This window comes from Corvus cornix, chromosome 14 (genome assembly GCF_000738735.6).
Source record: "Corvus cornix cornix isolate S_Up_H32 chromosome 14, ASM73873v5, whole genome shotgun sequence".
Classification (NCBI taxonomy): Eukaryota; Metazoa; Chordata; class Aves; order Passeriformes; family Corvidae; genus Corvus; species Corvus cornix.
The window spans coordinates 6,950,385-6,973,642 of NC_046344.1; the positions used below are offsets into that span (position 1 = coordinate 6,950,385).

At 64.7% G+C, this 23,258-nt stretch overlaps 2 protein-coding genes across 3 annotated transcripts; one reads left to right on the forward strand and one right to left on the reverse strand.

Moving 5' to 3' along the window:
- The first annotated feature begins 1,414 nt into the window (after window positions 1–1,414).
- LLGL1 (LLGL scribble cell polarity complex component 1) lies at window positions 1,415–13,460 on the forward strand. 2 transcript variants are annotated; one of them, XM_039560259.1, is made up of 23 exons: window positions 1,415–1,552; window positions 4,220–4,317; window positions 6,404–6,485; window positions 6,564–6,694; window positions 7,083–7,241; window positions 7,321–7,483; window positions 7,571–7,706; window positions 7,792–7,846; window positions 7,926–8,083; window positions 8,166–8,383; window positions 8,486–8,553; window positions 8,849–9,002; window positions 9,400–9,504; window positions 9,698–9,990; window positions 10,063–10,216; window positions 10,294–10,447; window positions 10,544–10,827; window positions 11,051–11,315; window positions 11,411–11,525; window positions 11,629–11,723; window positions 11,832–11,955; window positions 12,028–12,107; window positions 12,302–13,460. In XM_039560259.1, the coding sequence occupies exons 1-22, from the start codon at window positions 1,472–1,474 to the stop codon at window positions 12,104–12,106; spliced, it is 3,171 nt and encodes a 1,056-aa protein (XP_039416193.1). In that variant the 5' UTR covers window positions 1,415–1,471; the 3' UTR covers window position 12,107; window positions 12,302–13,460. The 2 variants fall into 2 exon arrangements, with proteins under 2 accessions (XP_039416193.1, XP_039416194.1); XM_039560260.1 differs by having other exon boundaries at window positions 6,564–6,679.
- A 152-nt stretch (window positions 13,461–13,612) lies between these two features.
- Window positions 13,613–23,254, reverse strand: FLII (FLII actin remodeling protein). Its single transcript, XM_039560258.1, has 30 exons — window positions 23,134–23,254; window positions 22,401–22,511; window positions 21,228–21,299; window positions 21,029–21,109; window positions 20,628–20,713; window positions 20,324–20,485; window positions 20,117–20,220; window positions 19,842–20,017; window positions 19,605–19,762; window positions 19,413–19,497; window positions 18,978–19,125; window positions 18,713–18,846; window positions 18,389–18,601; window positions 18,129–18,308; window positions 17,973–18,055; window positions 17,818–17,892; window positions 17,517–17,600; window positions 17,276–17,447; window positions 17,089–17,193; window positions 16,692–16,883; window positions 16,278–16,466; window positions 16,044–16,183; window positions 15,704–15,929; window positions 15,364–15,518; window positions 15,183–15,243; window positions 14,971–15,099; window positions 14,785–14,891; window positions 14,500–14,605; window positions 14,352–14,417; window positions 13,613–14,192 (listed from the first exon to the last, which is right to left on the reverse strand). Exons 1-30 carry the CDS (start codon window positions 23,194–23,196, stop codon window positions 14,058–14,060), a joined length of 3,798 nt encoding a protein of 1,265 aa, XP_039416192.1. The 5' UTR covers window positions 23,197–23,254; the 3' UTR covers window positions 13,613–14,057.
- Window positions 23,255–23,258: the final 4 nt, after the last annotated feature.

A 23,258-nucleotide genomic window follows, 5' to 3' on the forward strand; every position in this document is an offset into this window, starting at 1 on the left:
AGAAAGCAGGGACAGGGATCTCTGCCTTCCTCCTCCTCCTTCCAGCACCCTGTGCTTTGGCCTCGTGTGGAGCCCCTCACACTCCTTGTGCCCCCTTCTTGCAAGAGGGAGATGGTGGGATGGTTGTGAGGTGCCAGAGAAGGGATGGATGGGGTCTGCTGGTCTCATGTGTGGCCTTGTTTCTTCCTCCTCTCCTCTTCTTTTTCCTCTCCTCTTCTTCTTTTTCCTCTCCTTCTTTCTCCTCTCCTCTCCTCTCCTCTCCTCTCCTTTCTCCTCTCCTTTCTCCTCTCCTTTCTCCTCTCCTTTCTCCTCTCCTTTCTCCTCTCCTTTCTCCTCTCCTTTCTCCTCTCCTTTCTCCTCTCCTTTCTCCTCTCCTTTCTCCTCTCCTTTCTCCTCTCCTTTCTCCTCTCCTCTCCTCTCTTCCCCTTTTCACCACCCCCTTCTCTCTCCCCTCTTTTCTCCCCTTTCCTCTTCTGAATTCTTCCTCCTTTTCTCCCTCCTCAGGGCAATGACCCACATCTGGCGCCAGCCTCCCCACCCTCAGTCCCCGGGGTCTGTGCCTGTGGTTCAGGCCCCTCCATCCATCCATGAGTCCACAGCCCATCACCGCGGCCTCCTTCCCCACTCGCCCCTGGTCTGTTTTCCGCCCCAAAACCCTGCGTCACTCCAGTGCCGCATCTCCCCAGGGCCGGGGTTAGTCAGCAGGGAGGGGAAGCCATGCCCTGCCCGGGGTGACTCACCCCAAAACTGGGTGCAGGGCAGGTTGCTCCCCCTCCCACCTTGGGATGATGCCGTGGGGGAAGTGGGAAACAAAATTGCCGGTGCCCTGGCGGGAATAATGAGTCGCCAGCCGGGAATGAGGCTCGAATGCTAATTCTGGGAGCCGGCAGGATGCCCCAGGCCTAGTAGCCAGGGCGCCGCCATGTTGATGCACCCCATGGCTGTGGGGCACATGATGAGACCCTAAATCCACGACACCCCATGTTTGTGGGGGCTTTGTGACCACGATGACCAGGCTGGAGGTGCCCTCGCTGTCCCCCACCAGGCCCACGGGGAGGAAAAAAACCGAAAGGAAAAGATTTAAAAAATAATATAAATAAATCCAGCGCAGAAAGCGTCGAGTTGGACGACTACACATCCCATCGGCATCCGCGGCGGCGCACGCGCAGCGCGGGTGGGCGGGGCCGCGGCGCGCGGCGCGCGTTACCGCGCGGTGATTGGCGGGCGGAGCTGTCCATCAGGGTTCCGCCCCGCCCCCGCCGCGGCGGTGCCTGCCCGGGCTCGGCGGGCGCGCGCACCGGGACCCCGCACCGGCACCGGGGACCCCGCACCGGCACCGCGCCCCCTGCCGGCCCCGCCCCGCGCCGCGCCCCGGCCCCGCCACCGCCGCCCCGGGACCGGCCCCGGGACCGCCGGCCGCGCCCGCCCCGCCCGGTACCGCGCCACCGCCGCCGCCGCCGCCGGCCCAACCATGATGAAGTTTCGGTTCCGGCGGCAGGGTGCCGACCCGCACCGCGACCGCCTCCGCCACGACCTCTTCGCCTTCAGCAAGGTGCGTCCGGGGCGAGCGGGGGGCGCGGCGGTGGATCCCGGGGGCGGCGACCACCGGGAGGCACCGGGGGTGCCGGGCAGGGTGCGGCGTGCGGGCAACCCCCCGGTGGCGCGGGGCTCTGGTACCCCGGCGGGATGCTTCCCGCGGGGAAGCGAGCAGCGTGCGGGGCACCGCCCCCTGGAACCGGCTGAACCCCCGGGGGAGCCGCGCACCGGGACCTCCCCGCTCCCGGGAGAAAGGGACACGCAAAAAGGGCAGGGCTGCCTGGCCGGCGGACCCCGGGACAGGCTGCTGGGCCGTCCCGGGAGGATACAACCCGGGGGTGGCTACCGGGAGCCCCGGGTGCGGGATGCGCCCCGGGGGGCTGCGCTCTTCCCCGTGCGGTGCAGGGGGGCACCCCGGGAGGGGATGCGACCCCCTTACCAGCGCGACATCCCTGTCCCCAGCCCCTCTTGGGAGGGGTTCCCTGGAGCGCCCCGTTTCCAGACTCCCCCTGTCCCGTGGATTCCCCCAGGCCTTTCCCACGGGCGTTTTGGGGTGACCCGTGGTCCCGCACCCCGTCTGGCCTTGGAGCACCCCTGGCTGCATCCCCCATGTGGGTCTCAGCCCCTCACCCCTGTCTCCTCCGAGGTGGGACACTGGGGGGCTGGACCCCCTGTGTCAGCAGGAAGGGCTGTGGCGATGACCCCTTGGGCTTGGGGTTCCCCTGCACCTCAAAGTTGTGTTTCTGGGGGACCTCGGGGGATATCAGAGGCTCCCTCCTCCCTCCCGATTTTTCCCATTTGCCCCCCGCATTCGGGGTGGAAGAGCCCCCCAAGCTCATCAAACAACTGGAGGGACCCCACAAGCCTTGGGGTGCCAGACCCTTCCCTCGGGACATCGGGCTGTGCCAGCGGGTGCCCACCTGGGGCTCGGTGCACCTTGTCCCGGGAGCCCCGTGGCATTGGGACCACCCTCCTGCCCTGGCCGCGGGGGCAGGAGACCACCGGCAGTGGCCCCTGCATGAGCCCAAACCGTGTCCATCAGTTCATCCTTCGGCAGCATCCTGGCACTGCTGTGGGATACTTGCCCAACTCATGGTGGGGACAATGCCGTGCACCGGAGGGACCCCCGGGCTGTCCCACAGCAGGACCGGGCTGGGAGGTGTCAGAATGTGCAGTGGTGAGGGGTCAGAGCCAGCTCCCACTGCTCAGCACAGCCCTGGCCCTCCAGCTTGCCGCCGTGGGTGAGGGTCTGGCCGGGGTGCGAGGCTTAGCCCAGCCAGAGCCCCCTGTTTTTGGGGAGCACAGTCCCACAGCCGGATCCTGCCCGAATGGGTGCCCAGGATGGGTCTGTGCCAGTGGGACGTCCTGGGGGGAGACTGAGGAGAGCCCTGCTCCGGCCGTCCCAGCTCTGGGGCCGCTGGCTGCCCACCTGCCTCCCATTAACGGTTGTTTTTCCTCCCGAGCTCCGGATCTGCCTGGGCTTTGCTGTAATTTGGCCGGGAGCGCGCCTTGGCCGGCCGGCACAGCCTGCCGGATGCGGCCCCGCTGCGGGCGGGAGCCGGGGCTGCGGGTGGGGGGCTGAGCCGGGCCCCCCTTTGGGACTGGGGGTGCTGGGGAGCTGGGACAGCTTTTTCTGGGCAATCTTTGCCGGGGTCATCGTGTTGGTCCCTGGCCTGAAGCATCACTGTGGTGTCCCTGTGCTGCTGCTGTCCCAGCTCCTTCCTCCAGCGCAGCGTGCATCCCAGGGGGATTCGGCATGACCCTGCGTGGGGGCTGCCACAGGAATCGGCATCCACCCATGAGCATCCACTTCCTCGTCACTTGGACGTGTTGGGACCCACTCGGATGGGTCGGGACGCCTTGGATGTGTTGGGGATGTTTCCACGCTCCTGAAGGTGTCCCTTGGGAGGGGAGCAGGAGCTGGCGTGACAGTGGCTGCCGCCGGCGGGTGCGGAAAGCCGCCCCGCTGCGCCTCTCGGATGCCCCAGACAAAGGGAACAGGTCAGGATCCGGCCAGTCTGGCTCCGGCGGCCCTCCGTATCGTCTGATCGCGCCGTCGCTGCTCAGCCGAGCTGCCCTCGGGAACCCTGCGGTCCCCTCGCCGCGGGCCGGGGCGGTGGGTGCCCCCCGCGTCCCCCCGCTGCCAGGGCAGCCCCTCCCCAGCCGGCGAGCCCAGGCACGCCGGACGGCCGGGACTTCCTTGGGAAGGTGCCCGCGGGCGACACGCGGCTCCGGCGGGGACGTCCCTGGCGCTGGCGGGTCCCGCTCGCCTGGTTCTGCCGCCCGGCATCTGGGACGCCCGGTGATGTCGCAGTGGGGGTCCCGCTCACCTCTCCTGGGGTGTCCTCACCTCGAGGGTTTAGAGCAAGGGGGGTCCCATCCCCAAAGTGCTCGCGGGTGGTGGGGCAGCTTGTTCAAGGTCAGACCTACCCCGGCCCGTGGTGTGGCTGTTGGGTTGGGTTTTGGGGTGCTGGGTGGCAACTGGGTGAGGAGTGATGTCCCCCCTCCCCAAGGCTCCCCTTGGTGGCAGTGGGGGACAGGGCAGCATCTTTGTCATCCCGCATGGCAGGGGTGATGCTCGGGCTGGTACGGGATCGGAGCTGTGGGGCTGACGGGGGCTGTGGAAGGTTTGGGAGGGTCAGAGGTGGGGGGTCCGGCTCTGACCTGCCTGTCGCCGTGGCAGACGGTGGAGCACGGCTTCCCCAGCCAGCCCAGCGCCCTGGCCTACGACCCCGTCCTGCGCGTGATGGCCATTGGCACCAAGGCGGGAGCCGTCAAGCTGTATCCTTTTCCTCCCACATGAGCAGGAGGTAAGGACCTCCCGGACCCTCCTGCACTCCTCTGGCTGTCCCCATCCCGGAGAATGCTTGGAGACGTGGCTGTGCTGCTTCTGGCCCATCCGGCAGCCCCCACTCGGCTGACGTCCATCCCTCCGTCCAGCTGTGCTGCAGCTGGGCCGGCCGGCGAGGGGGCGGCTGGAGAAAACCCCCACCTCGCCCAAAACGCCGGGGGGACAAAGGGGTTCGGCTGTCCTGGGGGGCATCCCAAGCGGGGGTCCTTCCTGGTGTTACCCCGCTTATCCCGGGGGTGCTCCTGTCCATCCTGGCCTCGTCCCCGCAGCCCTCGGGGGGGCAGCGGGGGCTCTGGCCGGCCCAGCGCCGGGGTGCGGGGCTGCGGTGGGCGCGGAGCCCGGTCCCGGGTGGGGGCCGAGGCGGGGGACGCCGGCGCGGGGCCGGCCGGGCTTTGTTGCCGGCAGCGTGCAGGGAGACTTCAGAGGGCTGCTGGCGGGCGGCCAGGGCTGGATGCGGCCCATGCTCGGGGGGCCCCGCGCCGCAGGAATGCGGGGTGGGGGCGCGGGGGCGGCTGCGCCCGCAGCGGGGTCGGGGTGTGGGGGCCGCCGCGCTCCCCCTCCCCCAGGCCGGCGGCTCGCTGCCTCCCGAGCACAAAGATGGCGTGTTTTGTTCTGCCGGGGCCGCCCGGGTGCCAGCCCGGCCGCGACGTCGCCGGCCGCCCCACTCGCCCCGCCCCACTCGCCCGCCTGGCCCGCGGTGCTGGTCCCAGCTGAGCCCCCCCCCGGCACCGCGGGGATGCCGTTGCAGGGGGGCCGCGGTGCCCTGAGCATCCTCTGCGGGGATGGTTTTTGGGGTGGTACCCAGCGTGGTACCCCTTTCCTGCACGGCCCCGCTCCGGCTGCCGCCACAAAGATGCTTCTGGAGGTTGGCGGTGCCGTGGAAGCCGGGGCCGGGCGAGGCAGCAGCCGGAGCTGGCCTGACTGGCGTTACTGGTTAGTGGGGGCACCCCTGGGTGCTCCCCGGCCAGGCTGGGCGGATCCGGTTGCAGACAGCCCGGCATCGAGGGGCTGCCAGTGCCTGGGGGTATCTCCTGGGGCAGCTGCGGGTCTCTGGGCTTGGACCCCCGTCGCACATGCTGATGACACTGGTGTGCTCAAGCCACTTACCCTGAGGGCTCTCAGCTCGTGGCACTATTTTGGGTGGGGAAAGACCCCAGAATGAGCAAGGATGGGTGGCAGCCCCCGTCCACCGAGAGCTGAGAGCCCTCTGTGTGCTCCCTGCTTCATTCCCATGCCCTGTTTTCTGCTCTCCCCAAAACTCCATGGCTCATGCCTGGCTCTGCTGGCTCGGCTGTGCCAGACAGCTCCTGCCAGTCCGGCCAGCAGAGCCACCCAGCTGGTTCCCTGTGCCGAGGGCGCCGGAAGGTGGCCAGGGGCAAGGACCCCCAGCACACGGCATGCCCAGATGTGGCTGCACAGTGCTCTGGTGACACCGGGCTGGGGGGAGCAGCTGGCCGGCTCTGGGGGTGCCGGGGATGCCAGGCCAGGGGGCTCCATGCGGTGCTGGAGCTGCTGCGCGGGTCCTGCCGCAGTTCCTGCTGAGCTGCGTCGCTGAAGGAGCCGGGACCAGTCGGGTGAGTGAGGCTGTGCCGGCGCATGCCGAACCCCACCCCGCTGCCGGTGCGTGCCGGGGCTCCCGGCACCTTTTGCACACCCACCCCAGCTGTGTGTGCTCGCCGCAGCCTGACCTGGGACATCCCGGTAGGAGGTGACTGGTGGATTCCAGCCTGACCTGCAGTGTCCCAGCTGGAGGTGCTTGGTAGATCCCCGGCTGACTCAGGGTGTCCTGGTTGGAGTTGGTGGATCCCAGCTGGGGATGGTGGTGCCAAGGCCAGCTCTGGCATGGGCTGCAGCCAGGGATGCTCTTCCCTGGCTCTCCTGGGGACAGGGGGCTAAACTGGTGTTTGCAGGCAGAACTGTGACCTGGGGGAATTTGGGGGATCCTGAGATTCCTGAGACTTGCTGGGGAAGGGGGGGGTGCTCTACCCTCGTTGTTTCTTTGACGGCCCCCCTCAGATATGGCGCGCCAGGCGTGGAGCTGACGGGCCTGCACAAGGAGACGGCCACTGTCACCCAGCTGCACTTCCTTCCCGGCCAGGTACGTGGGTGTCCTGGGGTGGCCCAGCAGCAGCCCCCCAGCACCTCACACACCCCGCTGTCATCCCACTGCCCCCAGGGCTGGCTCCTTTCACTGCTGGATGACAACACGCTGCACCTGTGGGAGGTGTGCCAGAAGGAGGGCTGCTCCCACCTGGAAGAGACCCGCAGCTTCGGCCTCCCGGGACGCCCAGGGTCCGGCAGTGCTAAGTACTTGCCTGAGGGGATCCGAGCCGCTCCCCCGCGGGGGCTGCGGCCAGAGCAATGCCGCTGCCAGCTGGGAACGGCGCGTGGGAGCAGCTGGCCTGCTTGGGTGGGATGGTGGCCAAGGTCCTCTCTGTGGTGGTGTTTTCCCCACTGGGATGCTCCCCTAATCCCAACTTGGATGCTGGGTGCAAGGAACAGCTCTGGACTTTTTATGGTGCGGGCAGGGCCCGGGGTGATTACTGGCTCTAATTGCTGTCAGCACTGAGGCTGTCTGTGTCCTCATGGGCTCGGGGGCATGGGGATGTAGGGATGGAGCAGAGGAGGTCTGGGATCTCTTTGACACTCCCTCAGACCCAACACAGTGCTGACGCAGCCCCTGCTCCCCCCACAGCTGCTCCCCTGGCATCACACGGGTGACAGTGGTCCTGCCGATGGCCGCTGGTGCCATGGTCTGTCTGGGCACTGAGGGCGGTGCCGTGTACTTTGTCACCCTGCCCACCCTGACGCTGCTGGAGGACAAAACCCTCTTCCCAGATGAGATCCTGCAGAGGTGAGAGCCCTGCAGACCCCATGCCCCATGCCCACCACCCCCAGCCCTGCTCTGACCCCCTGTGCGTGTCCCCCTGCAGTGCCCCCGATGACTACCGCTGCGGGAAGGCGCTGGGGCCCGTGGAATCCATCCAGGAGCACCCATGCGACGGCAGCCGGCTCCTCATCGGGTACAGCCGGGGGCTGGTGGTCCTCTGGGAGCAGAGCACTCGTGTTGTCCAGCACCTCTTCCTGGGGAACCAGGTACCGGGGCTGGCGGGAGGCTGGTGGGGCCGCGGCCCCACATGTGTGTCCCCGTCTGGGTGCTGAGCCCCCTGTGTGCCCCCGCAGCAGCTGGAGAGCCTGGCCTGGGAGCAGAGTGGGAAGAGCATCGTCAGCTCCCACAGCGATGGCGGGTACATGGTGTGGGCAGTGAGTGGCACTGGCCAGAGGACCCAGCAGCCCGTCATGTCCACCATCCCCTACGGTACAGAGCGGGGGTCTGGGGGCCTCTGGGGTTGGGAGCTGATCTCCCCCATCCCAGTGCTACAACCGCAGCGTCTTCGTTTCAGGTCCATTCCCTTGCAAAGCCATCAGCAAAATCCTCTGGCGAACCTGCGAGTCAGGGTAGGTGGGTGGGCTGGACATGGGCACGGGGGGCACTTGGGGGTCCAGGGTCTGATGGAAGCTGCTTCATGCCACACAGGAACCCCTTCATCATCTTCAGTGGGGGGATGCCACGGGCCAGCTACGGTGACAGGCACTGTGTCAGCGTGCTGCAGGGCCAGACCCTGGCCACGCTCGACTTCACCTCCCGCGTCATCGACTTCTTCACTGTGCAGAGCGCAGAGGTGCCTGAGGGAGGTACGTCCCACCGGGGCCATCCTGGGGAGTGGGTGGTGGTGTGGGGGTCTCCAAGTGCAGCAACCATCTTCCCCCTCCCCAGGCTTTGAGAACCCCCGAGCCCTTGTGGTGCTGGTGGAGGAGGAGCTGGTGGCCATTGACCTCCAGACGCCGGGCTGGCCCACCATCCCTGCCCCGTACCTGGCGCCGCTCCACTCCTCTGCCATCACCTGCTCCTGCCATGTCTCCAACGTGCCTCTCAAGCTCTGGGAGAGGATCGTCAGTGTGGGCGAGCAGCAGAGCCCCCGGCAATCCTCTGCGGTCAGTGATGGGGATGGTGGGGAGGGGTCCTGCTGAGACCCTTCCAGCATAGCCCAGTGGGCTCCATCCCTCTCTCCATCCCCTCTCCATCCCTCCTTCCAGGCCTGGCCCATTGATGGGGGAAAGAACCTGGCCCAGGAGCCCACACAGAGGGGGCTTCTCCTCACTGGGTGAGTGGGCTGGCAGGAGCGAGGGGGCCTGGGAAACCCAAAATGCGGGGGGGGACACATCCACACCTGTTCCTGCGATGAGGGAATGGGATGGGGTGGTGGTGGCATCCACTCCTTCTTTTCGGGTGGGCTGCCCCTTCTCGTTCTGGCTGGGCATGAGTGTGTCACCCGCTGCGCTGTCCCCCGTTGTCCCCCCCTCTGGCACAGTGGCTGCCAGCACACAGGCAGCTCTTGTTAGCTGGGCAGATGCTGGGGCCCTGCGCTGACAGGACCCCCCCCCCCCCACCCCGCTCAGGCATGAGGACGGCACGGTGCGGTTCTGGGACGCCTCGGGGGTCTCCCTGAAGCCCCTCTACAAGCTGGGCACCGCCAACATCTTCCAGACAGACTGTGAGCACAACGACAGCCTCAACCAGGCAGGTGACGAGGAGTGGCCGCCGTTCCGCAAGGTGAGGTCCGCTGGGCAGGGGGACGCTGGGGTGGACCTCAGCACCCTCCTGGCTCTGCCAGCACCCAAGGGGGCAAACCCAGAGCCGGGCACGGGGGACACACCTGCCGGAGCCATCCCGGCTGCGCCCCGGGGACGTGTCCCCCGGCTCAGGGCACAGCTGCTGTGTGACGCACTGTGGGGACACAAGGGACGCTTGTTCCGTGGGCCCCATCCCGCGGGTCTGCCCCAGCATGGGGGAAAGAGCCAGGGGGTGCGTGGGGACAGACTTTTCCTGGGCGTGATGCCCAGAGTGGTTCGTGTGCCACAGCTGGTGGAGGGATGTGGGGGTGCAGGAGGGGCTGCCCCACAGCTGTGTGAGGGGTCCGGGCTGTCCCTTCAGCTGTCCCCTCCCGCAGGTGGGCTGCTTTGATCCCTACAGCGATGACCCGCGCCTGGGTGTGCAGAAGATTGCGCTCTGCAAGTACACGGCCAAGATGGTGGTGGCTGGCACGGCGGGGCAGGTAGGGTGGCAAGGACAGAGCAGGGGCTGCTAAGCACCTCTTGGCTCCCCCATGGCATGAGAGGTCTACAGACCCTGCAGACCCCCGTGGTTGTCCTTGAAGGGCTTCTACTGGTGGGTTTAGCCCCTGGTGTGCAGCAGGCCGGCTGTGTGGGGGGTTAAGTGTGTCCCCCCATCTGTGTTTGTCCCTGCAGGTGCTGGTGATGGAGCTGAGCGATGAGAAGTCCGAGCACGCGGTCAGTGTGGCCACCGTGGATCTGCTGCAGGACCGTGAGGGCTTCACCTGGAAGGGCCATGACCGGCTGGCCCCTCGGAATGGGCCCCTCCACTTCCCCCCCGGCTTCCAGCCCAGTGTGCTGGTGCAGTGCGTGCCCCCCGCCGCCGTCACTGCCGTCACCCTCCACTCCGAGTGGAACCTCGTGGCCTTCGGCACCAGCCACGGCTTTGGACTCTTCGACTACTACCGGCGCAACCCCGTGCTGGCCAGGTATGGGGGGACCTCAGTGCGGGGACCCCCTGGAGTGATGTGGCGGGTGCTGAGCAGCATCGGTGCTTGCAGGTGTACACTGCACCCCAACGACTCGCTGGCCATGGAGGGGCCCCTGTCCCGCGTGAAGTCCCTCAAGAAGTCCCTGCGTCAGTCCTTCCGCCGCATCCGCAAGAGCCGCGTGTCGGGCAAGAAGAGGCTCAACGCCAGCAGCCCTTCCAGCAAGGTGGGCAGGGAGTAGGGGCCACCATGGCAGCTCCCCGTCCCCACCTGGCAGGGACTGACCCCGTGTCCCCTCCCCAGGTGCAGGAGGCCAATGCGCAGCTGGCGGAGCAGGCGGGCCCCCCCGAGGTGGAGATGACGCCGGTGCAGCGGCGGATCGAGCCTCGCTCAGCCGATGATTCGCTTTCGGGGGTCGTGCGGTGCCTCTATTTCGCTGACACCTTTCTCCGTGACGGTGAGACCCCCTCCCTCCCTGGGAAAAGCCCCCAAGCTGGGTCTGGCTGGTGCCACACTCTGGGGAGGGGGCTCTGACACTGCTCTGCCCCCACAGCCGCCCACCACGGCCCCACAATGTGGGCAGGGACCAACTCTGGGTCGGTGTTCGCCTACGCCTTGGAGGTGCCATCGCAGGAGAAGTTCTCAGAGCGGGCGGTGGAGGCGGTGCTGGGGAAGGAGATCCAGCTGATGCACCGGGCACCCGTGGTGGCCATTGCGGTGCTGGATGGGCGAGGGAACCCCCTGCCTGAACCCTATGAGGTGTCCCGGGACCTCGCCAAGGCCCCTGACATGCAGGGCAGCCACTCCATGCTCATCTCCTCTGAGGAACAGTTCAAGGTGAGTGCAGGGCTGAGTGTCCACTGTGGAAGAGATGGGACACGAAATGTCCCATGTCCTCTTTGGATGTCCTCATCATGCGGGGACAGGGCTGGAGGTGACCAGTCACATTGGGGGGCACTCCTATGCCTGTTCTAGGGTGGTGAATCCAAGGAGAAGGTGCCCCCCTAAACCCAGCAGGTTCCTGTTCTCCCCTGACCCCAGCTCCTCTTGCCCCTCCCAGGTGTTCACGCTGCCCAAAGTGAGTGCCAAGACCAAGTTCAAGCTGACAGCACACGAGGGCTGCCGGGTGCGGAAGGTGGCCTTGGTGAGCCTGGCCAGCGCTGGCTCCGAGGAGCGCCTGGAAAACTGCCTGGCCTGTCTCACCAACCTGGGGGACATCCACATCTTCACCGTGCCCAGCCTGCGGCCCCAGGTCCACTACAGCTGCATCCGTAAGGAGGACATCAGTGGCATTGCCTCCTGTGTCTTCACCAAGCATGGCCAAGGTGAGGGCACCAGGTGACATCCTGTGTCGCTGGGATGTTGACCCCACCTGCAGCCCTGTGGGGGATCCTTGAGGCTCGTCGTTGTCCCCCCGTAGGTTTCTACCTAATTTCACCATCCGAGTTCGAACGCTTCTCGCTGAGTGCCAGGAATGTGACAGAGCCACTGTGCCGGCTGGAGGTTGCCCGGCTCCAGGACACCTCCTGCCTCAGGTGGGCTGTCCTGGGGGCATGGGGGGCTGTGCTCTGGTAGAACCCCTGCACACCCACCCCATGACACCGGTTCTGGCCATAACTTCTCCCTGTTTCCTTCCAGCAACAGCTCAATGGTGACGCCGAAGCTGCCGCAGGCGAACGGCACCCACGTCCCACGCAGCTCCGAGGGCCAGCACTCCCCCTCGGACAGTGACCGTGAGTGACCACCCTGTCCCTGCACACACAGCGTGTCCCATAGCCCTGCTCCAGGCCTGGCCCTGTGTCCTGGCTGCTCCCAATCCCTCCTGTCCCGTGACTCCCCAGGGTCCCCTGAGGAGCACCCAGGTGCCTTCTCGCCCGGCCCCATCGACTCCCCTAACAGCAGCATGGAGAACCCGCTGGACACCACTGGGGACATCACCGTGGAGGAAGTGAAGGATTTCCTGGCGTGAGTGGGGTGGGAATGGGGTAACCGGTGCTGAGGGGCCGTGGCAGTGCCTCTCACCCTGCTCTGCCACAGGTCCTCAGAGGAAGCGGAGCGGAACCTGCGGAACACCAGCGAGGACGAGGCCCGGCCCACGGGGATCCTCATCAAGTGAGGTCTGTGAGGGGCTGGTGGTCCCTGGGGTGGGAGTGGGATTTGGAGCTGGGACCCCAGTGCAATGCCCTGGCTTCCCGATCCATCATGGGAGGATGGAGTTGTGGTCCCCGGGGCTTGTAGAGGAGGGGGAGCAGGGGGAATGCCTGTCCTGAGCCCCTCCAGGTCTCCTTCTGAGGAGCTGCATCACCCACAGGCATCGCCAGCCTCCCTGACCCATCTCAGTGCTCGGATTCCCGGGATGCGCGACTCGACTGGACCCCCGCACCCCCTCCCCATGTAACGTAGACTCGCCTCCTCTCTAACATCCGCGCCGGCCGCTGCCGCGCCCTGGCTCCGGCACTCCCCACACACCTCCCTGCCCGGCCACCGGCCCCGGAGCCCCGGACCCCCGAGCCGGGGCCGTGGGACACAAACTCTTCCCGGGGAAGATAAGTTCCTTTTTTATACACGGTCGAGTGTCACTGTCCCCTGCTCCAGAGCCCCCTTCCTGGGGGATGCTGCTGCTTTCCTGGCTCCACGGGGAGGGCTGGGGCTTGTGGACCCCCCTCGTCCCCCGGTTTTGGTCCCTTGGGGCAGTGCGGGGCCAGAAGCCTCCAGGCACGGCCCCCCCATGCCCTGGTCTGTGTTTACATGCCCGGCTCCCTGCAGTTTACAGCCCCGTTCCCTGCCTGCCAGGAGGCTCTGGCTGCTGCACAGGGACTGTCCCCAGGGGCACCCAGCGGGGATCCCCTGGCTCCCAGGTGGGCAGCAGAGGCCTCGAGCAGCCCGTGGAGGGGCACGGTGGGGGGTCACAGGTGGCCTTTTTCTCTTAGTGGCTTCTCCAAGGGCTATTCTCCAGGTTGGGCTCTGTGCCTGCTGCTCCTTTCTGACACTAATTCCTGCCACGGGGTGGGTTTGGGATGGGATCACGCTGTGGAATTACACACCGGCTCCTGGTCCTGGTCCGTGTTGGTGCTGCGGGGGGGCAGATGGGGCTGCCCCAGCCCCCTCCTGCCCCAGGCTGGGCTGCCCCACCCTGGGGGTCTCACTGTGCCAAATCCCCCCTGGGCTCCTAGCCTGGCCTTGTCCTCCTGGGGGACTGTGGTGACGCCGGCTCTGTCCCCTGGCCCATGGTGGCTGTTCGCACGGGACTCAGCTGGCCCCTGCCCCTCTCCTTTTGGGGACCCGGGGCCGCTGTGGCCCCCCGGGCTCTCCTGCGGTACGTGTGTGGCTGGGGGGGGTCGGGCTCTGTCGCTGCCGGCCGAGGCCGGGGCTGTAGCGTCCCTGGTAGAACCCCCCCCCACCTCATCCTTTTTTTTTGGTAAGATGAATTTAGCATTGTTTAGTTATTAAAAATACTGGTTTTTAATATTGAAAATAAAGCATTTAATATCAACTGCCCGGGCTGCAGGTGTTTGCTGAGCTGTGGAGCCAGGTCAGTGCTGGGGTTCCCCTGAGCTGCAGAGGGGCACGATCAGTGTGGGGGGTGACCCCATTTTGGAGTGAGTCAGAGCCTGGGACAGGGTCGAGGTGAGAAGTGCAGCCTTTATTGGTATGATCCAGATGGGCTGATCCCTGCTGGGGGTCCATCCCCCAGGACAGCAGGGACCAGCTGTAAGGCCTAGGGCTGAGAGCCCCTCACTCCCCCCAGTTCTCCTAGCAAAGCATCCTCCCACCCAAACTGGGAATCACTCGGCACTGGTTAAGGGCAGCAGCATCCCCAAGCAGGGCATGGCAGGGGCTGACATCACCCCGTGTGCCCCCCCAGGAAGGGAAGGGGCTGAGCTGAGCCCCGTGCTGGGAGAAGGGGGGACAGGGGGGGCAGCCCCAGTGATCCCCACTGGCCCCGGCTCGGGGGGAGGCGGCTCCAGGCCGAGCCTGGCTGGGTGCAGGCGTTGGCGGCAGCGTGGGGTGCTGGGGTCTGGCCGTGCCGGGGGGGCCGTGGCTGGAGCACCGGGTGCCCCCGGCCCTTAGGTCGGTGGCTTGCGGAACACACTCCAGGCGTGGAAGCAGCGCGTGAAGGGCCAGGGCTCGTTGCCTTTCCGCACCAGCCGGAGCTTGCGGGGATGCGTGGGGTCCTTGGAGCGCATGTGCTGGATGTAGACCTGGGGCGGAGCACAGCCGTGGGGGTCCTGGCCCCTTCCCACCTCCAGAGCTGGTATTCCCCAGCCCAGAGCTCTGCACCACCCAGATCAGGGCCCCAAGGGGACATGGAAGTGCCCAAATCCTCCCCCACGCTGTTCCAGGATGGAGGGAAGCCTTACCTGGCACGCCTTGAGGCTCAGCTTGATCTCCACCTGGCTGGTCTGGGTGCCCACCCACATGTAGACCTGCAGAAAGGATCAGGAGCCAGGCTCAGCCCACAGAGCCACTGGGAGATCTGGGCCCAGGACAGCCTCATGCCCAGCTCACCTCCTGCCCATTGTCCAGCAGCATGATGTCATCATCAGCCAGGTCATCCTGGCAGAAATCTGAGCACTTTTCTGACACGGAGAAATAACCTTTCTCATTGGAGCATCTGTGGGGAGATGGACAGGGACAGCATCAGGCATGAAGTTTGTTAGGACTCTGCTTGTGCAGAGGGAAGGGATGTGATGGTGCAGCTGTTTTGGCTGGTGGATTCCCAAGGGGGATGGGCTCTGTAGGAGAAAGGGAACCAGCACAGACTGGAGCCTCCCTCTCCAGGCCAGTGCCCACCTGAAGAGCCGTGAGTGCTTCATATAGTCTGCATCTTCATCGTAGGGCTTCTGGCCCCCAATGCCCACCCAGAAGAAGTTTTCAGGCTCTTCTCCCTCGTTGATGACCTGCAAGGGCAGGAACAGGGCTGAGCGTGGCCTGGGTGGTCACTGTCACCCAGGTGAGGTGGCACTGAGGCCCACTCACCTGTTTGCTGTAGGAGTCATCAAACATGTGGTTCATGATGTCCTCAGCCAGCTTGGCCTCGTCAGGGTCGGCTGCCCTGCCCACCCAGGTGTAGACGATGCCCTGGTTGTCCGTGCTCTCAAAGGGCACCTGGGGGAGTGCAGAGTCAGGGCTGCTCAGGGGGGCAGGCAGGCACCCAGGCAGCCCTGAGGATGCTCAGCCACGAGCAGTACCTTGAGGATGAAGCAGAACTCAGAGTTGAGCAGAGCAGCATCCGTGTTGATCTGGATGCACCTGGAGACCCCGAGGCACAAATCAGTGGGAGACCCAGCAGCTGTGCCCACCAGCAGGTATCCCACCTGGATCTGGCACCTGTGGGTGCTGGCTGGCCCGGAGCAGCCCTGGGGCACTGACCTGGTGCACAGAGCCCCGCCGTTGGTGCGGATGTGGTACAGGCTGGGCTGGGGAGCGCTGACCCGGTCCTTCCGCTTGCCCCGGTGGATCACAAACCTCCTCTTGAAGTGCGAGAGGAACTTGGGGTTCTCCTGCTGCTGGGTCATGCGTACCACCTGGGCACGGGTGGGTGTCAGCAGGGCAATGGGGACCTCCCAAACACAGCCCCAAGTCCAGCTGCACCCCCTGCCAGCCCCCATCTCTGCTGCTGTCCCCTGCCTCAGCCTGAGGGGCAGAGAAGGGATGGGGAAGAAGAGAGGTAAAGCTGGGGCACCCCTGTGTCACCCCCAAACTGTGTCACCTCCAGTTTGCCACGGAAGTGACTCTCAAACTTCTTCTGGAGGCTGAAGGTGAAGGTGAGCCAGCCCATGTTGGAGGCCTCCCGGCCCTGCCAGAAGTAGACGATGCACTGGGAGTCTTCCTCAGGCTGCTTCTCCTCCTCTTCTTCCTCACCCTCCTCCTCCCCTTTGCCTTCACCCTTCTTCTTTTTCTCCTCATCCTCCTCATACTCCACTGGCACCCAGTACCTGAGGGCAGGAATAGGGAGTGCTGTGAGGCATGGGACAGTCGGGAGGACTGGGCAGGGAGGTTGGGGACAAAATGGTCCACCAGCCCCTGAGAGGGGATGAGCCAGGTGTCACCTGCACAGGAAGACGTAGCAGTCGTGGGTGTGGAAGTGGCCAAACTCCTCCTCAGGCAGGCGGGTGAATTTCTTGCCCTCCAGCACGAAGCCCTCCATGCCATCCAGGTCCTCATTCCACTCCTCCATCAGCTGCTCTGCCTGCGGCCCCATGTGCTCTGTCAGCCCCCCAGCCCTTCCATCATCAGGACCCAGCCCCATGCCATGGGGGATTCATGGGGGTCCCCAGCCCTACCTCACTGAGGGGCATGGGGGGCTGGCGGGGCAGGAAGAGTGCCGTGAGGTCGGCCTTCATCTGGTCCTTCTTCTCGGCGTCCTTGCGGACCTTGCCGGCCAGGCCGCCGTCCTGCAGCACTGTCTCAGCGTTCCGGGTGTAATCCACGCGCAGGACATCGTCCCAGTTCTTGAACTTGGACTTGAATACCTACATTACAGAATCATTAAGGCTGGAAAAGACCTCCAAGATCATCGAGTCCAACCTGTGACCGATCCCCACCTTGCCAACCAGACCAGAGCACCGAGTGCCACGTCCAGTCACTCCTTGAACACCTCCAGGTGTTCGAGGTGTAAATTGGGGAGCAGGTAACACACCCTGGGTCACAGCCCCCTCTCGGGCACCCAGCAGCCATCCGAGGGGTCCGTGCCCTACCTGGCACTCGGTGCCCTCCAGGTTCCTGGTCACCATGGCGTGCTTGGGCCGGTGCAGCATTGTGCACAGCTCCTGGCTCAGCTTCAGCGCCGCCGCCCGCACCAGCCGCGATGACTTCCTCCCGATCCAGATGAAGACGTCGGACCAGCAGTCCAGGATGTACACGCTCTTGGTGTCCAGCAGGCTCTGCAGCTGAGGGCACCACAGGGAAGAGGGGGTCAGGCACTTGCAGGCATTCCCAGCTGGAAAACACCCTGCCTGCTCCCGACAGAGCAGAGCATCCCCCAGCTGGGCGCTGCTGGCCGAACCTCCCTCTCCCAGGGCACAGCTGGAGGCAGAAGGGACACGAAACCAGTCTCACTGGTCAGACTGGGAGAACCTCCCCGCCCCATCCTACCAGGCGCATCTCTGGCATCAGATCAGCCTTCAGCCTCTTCTTGTGCTCCACAGAGAGCTTGTAGTTGATCTGGGGCAGCTCCAGGTAGCCCAGACCAAGGCCGACCTGCAGAGGGGATGGGGACAGATGTTATTGGGGGCTGCAGGACCCCAGCAGTGCTGGTGGCCCTGTGGATGCAGCTCCCCACCTTGTACAGCTTGGGCTTGTGGGGCTGGAAGTCATCGGGGACACAGGGTCGGATCTCCTCGGGCTGCCCCCCCAGCACCTCCCAGAATTCGGGGGTCTCCTGGCCCTGGGTGAGCAGCGTAATCTCGGCCTTGCCCTTCCGCTCATTCTTGTTGATCTTCTCAGCAAAGAGCCTGCAATGGGAGCAGGTGAGATGGCAGGTGTGGGGGCTCCCCACACCCCAGCACCCCCACCAGCCCTACCTGGCCTTGGTGGTGCTGCTCAGTGTGGCCTGGCTCCCACGCCACACCAGGAGGTCGAGGCCATGGTCCAGGAGGAAAACAAACCTGGTGGAGAGAGGTGAGAGGAGTCAGGAGAGAGTGCGGTGTGCCGAGCATTCTCCCCATCCTGGAGGTCCCTGCAGGGCACCAGTGGGGGTTTGAACCCAAATCCTTGTAGGAAGGTGCAGGAATAGCCCATTTGCACCACAGAACTGCAGCTATATTATCTCAGGTGGACCCTGCTGAACCTTCTGCAGGGACTCGGTATCCCCTGGCCACTCACCGGGGGTCCAGGGATGTCCCTTTCAGTGCCACTGGCTCCAGCTTGACGTTCTTCTTCCCATAGACACGGTACAGCCTGGGGAAGGGACAGCCACGGTGGGACATGGGGCACTGCCTGCCCCATACATCCCCCCCAGGCCCTGTCCCCAGCTGTACCTGGTGACATACTGCGTGTCCTCGACAGTGAAGAAACCACTGGCCGTGCCACCCTCGATGTAGGAGATATCATTGTCGAAGACCTGGGGGCAGGAAGGGGTTGACGGTGGGACAGGAGTGGCTGGGGGCTACAGGGGAGCTGGGGGTTGGCCTCACCTGGAGGAACTCTTCACTTTCATCCCCCATCTCCTCCCGGATGCTGCGGCACTCGGCCCCCAGGTAGTTGCGGAGGTTGACGGCGTGGATGGCAGAACAGGCTTTCTTGTCCAGCGTGGCCTCCTGCCCAATCCAGTAGTAGATCTCCCAGTTGAGGGAACCGTTCTCATCCAGGAAGGTCTGGGAAGGACAGGGTGTGAGATGGGATGGCTGCAGCTCTGGGCAGGGGATGTGGGGGACCCTTGGTCCTCCCCGAGTACCTTGAGCACAATGTAGCAGTCAGCCTCGTAGAACTTCCCATGGAAAGCCTCGTCCACCAGTGTGGGCACGAAGTTCTCGATCTGCCAGACACAGAGGCCAGGCAGCTGCCCCACATCCTCGCTGAAGAACTCTGAGTAGTCCAGCTGTGGCTTCTCCAGGCCCTGGTCCCAGCGTCGTGTCTTCAGGTCTGGCGCCTTTGCCTCCCCACTCTCCTGGGGGACAGGCACAGGTCAAGTTAGGGACAACCAGAACCCTGCTGGCACCCAGGGTAGGCCACGGACACTGTGACGCCCTCAGGGCCCCTCTCCCACCCCAGACCCTACCTCTATCTTCTTATTCTTCTCCTGGGCCACATCCGACATCCCCTTCAGCACCTGCTTAGCCTGGTCATCCTGGGCAGAGTCCTTGCGCCGCCGGAGCCGCATCTTGCGGGCCAGCGGGTCCTTGGTGCTGCTCCCTGGGCACATGGGGACAGGGTGAGAGGCAGCCACGACACTTGTGGGGCACTCTAAGGAGGACTGCTCATTTCCCAGCCTCTCCAGGGCTGTGCCAAGGCAGGGGCTGTGCCCCCCATCCCTACGCACGTACCTGCAGCAGCGGCTGCGACGGTGGCGGGGGAGGCTCCGGCCAGGCGGAGCTGGTTCTGCAGGGAGAAGTCGATGTTGTACCACTCCGAGGACCGATCCGCTGGCTTCGGGGGCATCACCAGGTTGGGGTTCTCACGCACGTCCAGGACCTGCCAAGGAGGGCGCAGAGACCTCAGTGAAGCACCCGCTCACAGGGACATCGAGGATGTGGCATGGGATGGAGATCTCTGGAGCACTCCAAGCTTCAGTGAGATGGATGTAGAGGGAACCCCAAATCCACGGCCTGCCTGGGCTGAACCATGTGCCAGACTGCAGGTATGGTCCCTGAGCTCCCCTGCCCTCACCTCATCCACCCCATCCTACAGCCCTGGGATCCCAGGGAGGTGCTGGGGCTGTGAAGGACAAGCACCAAGGCAGAGAGGTGCTGGGTGCTCACCTCCACATCCGTCAGGAAGTGGATGGCTTCTGGCAGCGTCACCAGGCGGTTCTTGTTCAGCACCAACTTCCTCAGCTTGGAGCACCTGTGGGACAGTGATGCTGGTGACAGGCCAGCCCAGGGTGACCTGTGACCACACAACCTCTGTGTTCCCTCCTGGGGACAGAGCGGATCCGGTTGTGTGTTCCTTACCTGCACAAACTCTCGGGGATGAGCTCCAGGTTGTTGTTGGCCGCCATGAACTCCTCAAGGTTGGTAAGCTTGCCGATGCCCGAGGGGATCCCGTCAAAGTCCAGCTTGTTGGAGTTTAGGTACATCTTCTTCAGCTTGGTCAGCTTACAGATGGCCGACTGGGGAAGGGGGAGATGGTGGGGTGAGGGAAAACCATGGAAACACAAGCAGGGAGGCCATGTAGGGGCAGGGACATACAGGTAAGGAGGTGAGCTGGTTGCGGGACAGGTTGAGGGTCTCCAACTGGGTCCACTGGTCAATGCAGAGGGACAGCTCTGTGATCTGGTTGCTGCTGAGGTTGAGGCGCCGCAGGCTGCCCAGGGTGTAAAGACACTCGGGGACACGGCTGAGGTCGTTGCAGGAGAGGTCCACGTCTGGGGGAAGAGACAAGGGGGTGACCCCACCAGCCAGACCCACACCAGGGCTGGGGGAGCCCCTGGAGGGTTCTGTGGGGCTGGATGCCCCAGTCCTACCTGCCAGGTTCACCAGGCCCTCGAGGCTGGTGGGGAGGTTGCTCTGCGTGCGCTGGGTGTTCCGCAGGTGGAGGGTCTGCAAGGCCGTCATCGCCGGCAGCTGCCTGCGGACCACGGAGAGCCAGAGGGCAGAGAGAGCGTCAGGATGGAGCAGGCACCGCCCCAGCCCTGCCTGACTGGGATCCAGCCTGGGAAGCGGGGCTGTACCGGAGCTGTGCGTGCAGGAGGGGGTTGTTGTTGAGGATGAGGGTCTGCAGGTGGACCAGGCGCCTCATCTGTGGGGGGAGACTCTCCAGCTTGTTGTCACTCAGGTCCAGGTAGAGCAAGTCCGTCAGGTTGATGAAGAGCTGGTTGGGGATGGTGTCGATGCTGCAGGGATATGGGGAAATTATGGGCTGCCTGGGACCTGCACCAGCCCCAGGTCTCCCTTGAGGAGGGGCAGAGAGCAGGACCCAGCAACAGAGGTGGCCATGGCCAGGAGGGGGAGATGGTCACCCTGGTCTGGACCCACCTGTTGTGGCCAAGGTTGAGGACCAGCATGTTCTTGGCATTCTCCAGCTCCCGGGGACACTCTGTGAGCTGGTTGTAGCTCAGGTCCTGGGAAAATGGGAGCACAAAGCAGCTGTCACCCTCTGCCCCAGGCCCAGCCACTACCACCCAAACCTGAGGACTGAGGGCTGTCTCCAGGGGCACAGCAGGAGCTGGACCAGCACACAGGGAACACAGCCATGGCATCAGCCTTTAAAGGAGGCACTGCCAGAGGGTCATCCTGCCAACAGCCACCTTCCCTGCAGCTCAGGCATGGGCTTGGGACTGGTGCTCCCAAGGAGCACAAGGAGCCACCAAGGTGCAGGAATGGGATCCAGGAGTCTGAGCTGGCTCCTGCATCAGCTGAGGAGACTCTGCACTCACCAGCACTGAGAGGTCATCCAGCTGGAAGATGTCATCAGGGACTCCCGAGTTCTTCAGGCTGTTTGCACGAGCCACGATTGCCTGGAAAGGCGAGAGAGGCAGGAATGCAGCTGCCTGCTGAGCCCCCAGGTATGATCCTTGTGTGCCCTCAGAATCCAGAGGTGCCTGGGGACCCCTGAGGCACGAGGGGGACACTCACCCGGAGGCAGGGCAGGCCGGAGAGCTCTCCATGGAGCGTGGTGAGGCTGTTGTGACTCACGGAGAGGTGCTCCTGCAGGGAAAACACAGACAAGCCCTCAGTGAGCAGAGAGAAGAGCTGGGACTGTGCAGGGCAATGGTTGGGCCCCCACATTGATGTGGAGGCTCCTCCATCCCAGGAGAGCTGGGGACCTGTGAAGCCCTGTCACACCCAGGGCTGCTGGGACACTCCCAGGCTCAAACTGGTTGGTTGGCCCAGTGTGCCTGTGCTGCCTCCACATCCCTCATTTCCTGGGCTAGCCCTGGCTGGACACCTCAGCCCTGCTGTAGGGTTTGGGGTGCTCTGGGATGCCACCAAGCTGGCCTGTGGCAGTCCCACACAGTCCCTGTGCAAACAGATCCCAGTTCTCGAGAACGCCTCTCACTGGGTGATCCGGAAATGGGCAGACGTGGACACTGCTGGGGTAGGAGGAATTTCCCCGGGGGAATGTTTTCCTCTGAGCATCACCAGCCACGGCTGTTGCCTACTCAGGAAAACAAGGAATTGGCAGGCTGTGGGTGTGATGTGAGGATTTGAGTCTTGCTGTGGCTCCCAAGAACCTAGCAGGGCTGGCGGGAGCGTGGCTCTGAGTAGCACAGAGCGATTCCCTGCACCTGGCACAGGGACAGGGACTTCTAGCAGCATTTGAAGCAGTGACTTTGTCTGACACTGACAGGATGAGGTCCTTGACATGCTGTGGACACCAGCAAAGCCAAGCTGAGCCACAACTCCACCAAGGGCCTGGTTGAGCTGCCCAAAAGCAAAGCCAGGCAGCTGCCAGCTCCTGCTCTTTATATACTTTAGCAAAGGAGAAGGGAAAAAAGCCCCAAAACCCTTGATCCTCTCCATTTTAAGCATCACCCTTCCCTCCTGTTACAGGGCAGAGGATCTAAGAGTGGTTTTTAATCTGGTTTTCTAGAAAAAAAAAGGTGAAACCAAGTGCAAGTCCATCTCAACCCCATTCCCGACAGCTCCTGCATCTGATTTCAACCACACATTGTAGCTCAGTGCTATTATTAGACACCAGAGCATCCGCCACTGAGCCACGAGGCTGGCAGGGAACAGGCTCCCGTCAGATCTCACAGCCCCAGTGGGACAGGAGAGCCCCATTGCATCCCAAAACATGGGGCTCACCAGCTTCTGGAGGGCAGCAAGCTCCTCGGGCAGGTAGCACAGCCCCGTGCGGTTCAGCTTCAGCCAGCGCAGGCTCGTCATTGCCTTCACATGCTCCGGGAAGTATCCGCCCTGGAGAGGAGGAGGAGGGTGAGGAAACCACCTGTCCCATGGGATGAGGATCTGGGGACTTCAGGCTGACTGATGCTCTGTGGTCATGGGAGGTTTGGGATCGAGCAGTCCTATGGGACTGGGAACTGTGGGGTCATGATGACCCAGTCCTATAGGACTGGGAGCTGTGGGGATTGGGATCAACCAGTCCCATAAGATTGGGAACTAGGGGGCTGAGATCACCCACTCCTAAGGAACTGGGAGCTGGGGGGCGGGGATCGATCATTCCTAGGGGATTAGGAGCTGGGGGCCATGGAGACCCAGTCCTACGGGACTGGGAGCTGGGATCGCCCAGTCCTATGGGAGTGGGAGCTGGAGGCTCGGGGATCACTTGTCCCTCTGGGACCCCGTGGGCTGGGGGCCGGGTTGCCCAGCCACAGCGGCTTGGTGGGGGTCACGGATCGCCCGGCCCCGCAGTGCCCACGGGGTCGGGACCGGGGCTGCCCCAGGTCACCCACCCCGGGCGGGGCCGGGGCCGGGATTCCCCCGCCCCGGGGGCCGAGCCAGGCCTGACAACCCCGCGGAGCCCGGGCCCGCTGCGGCCCTGGGGGCCGGGCTGTCCCCCGCTCCCGCTCCCCCGCACCTTGAAGTCGTTGCCGCTGAGATCGACACCGCGGACGAAGGGCAGGACGCCGGTGGCCGCCATGGCGGAAGGGCGGGGGGACCCTGCGGCGCACCGCGCCCCGCCAGGCCCGCCCCCGGCCGTGA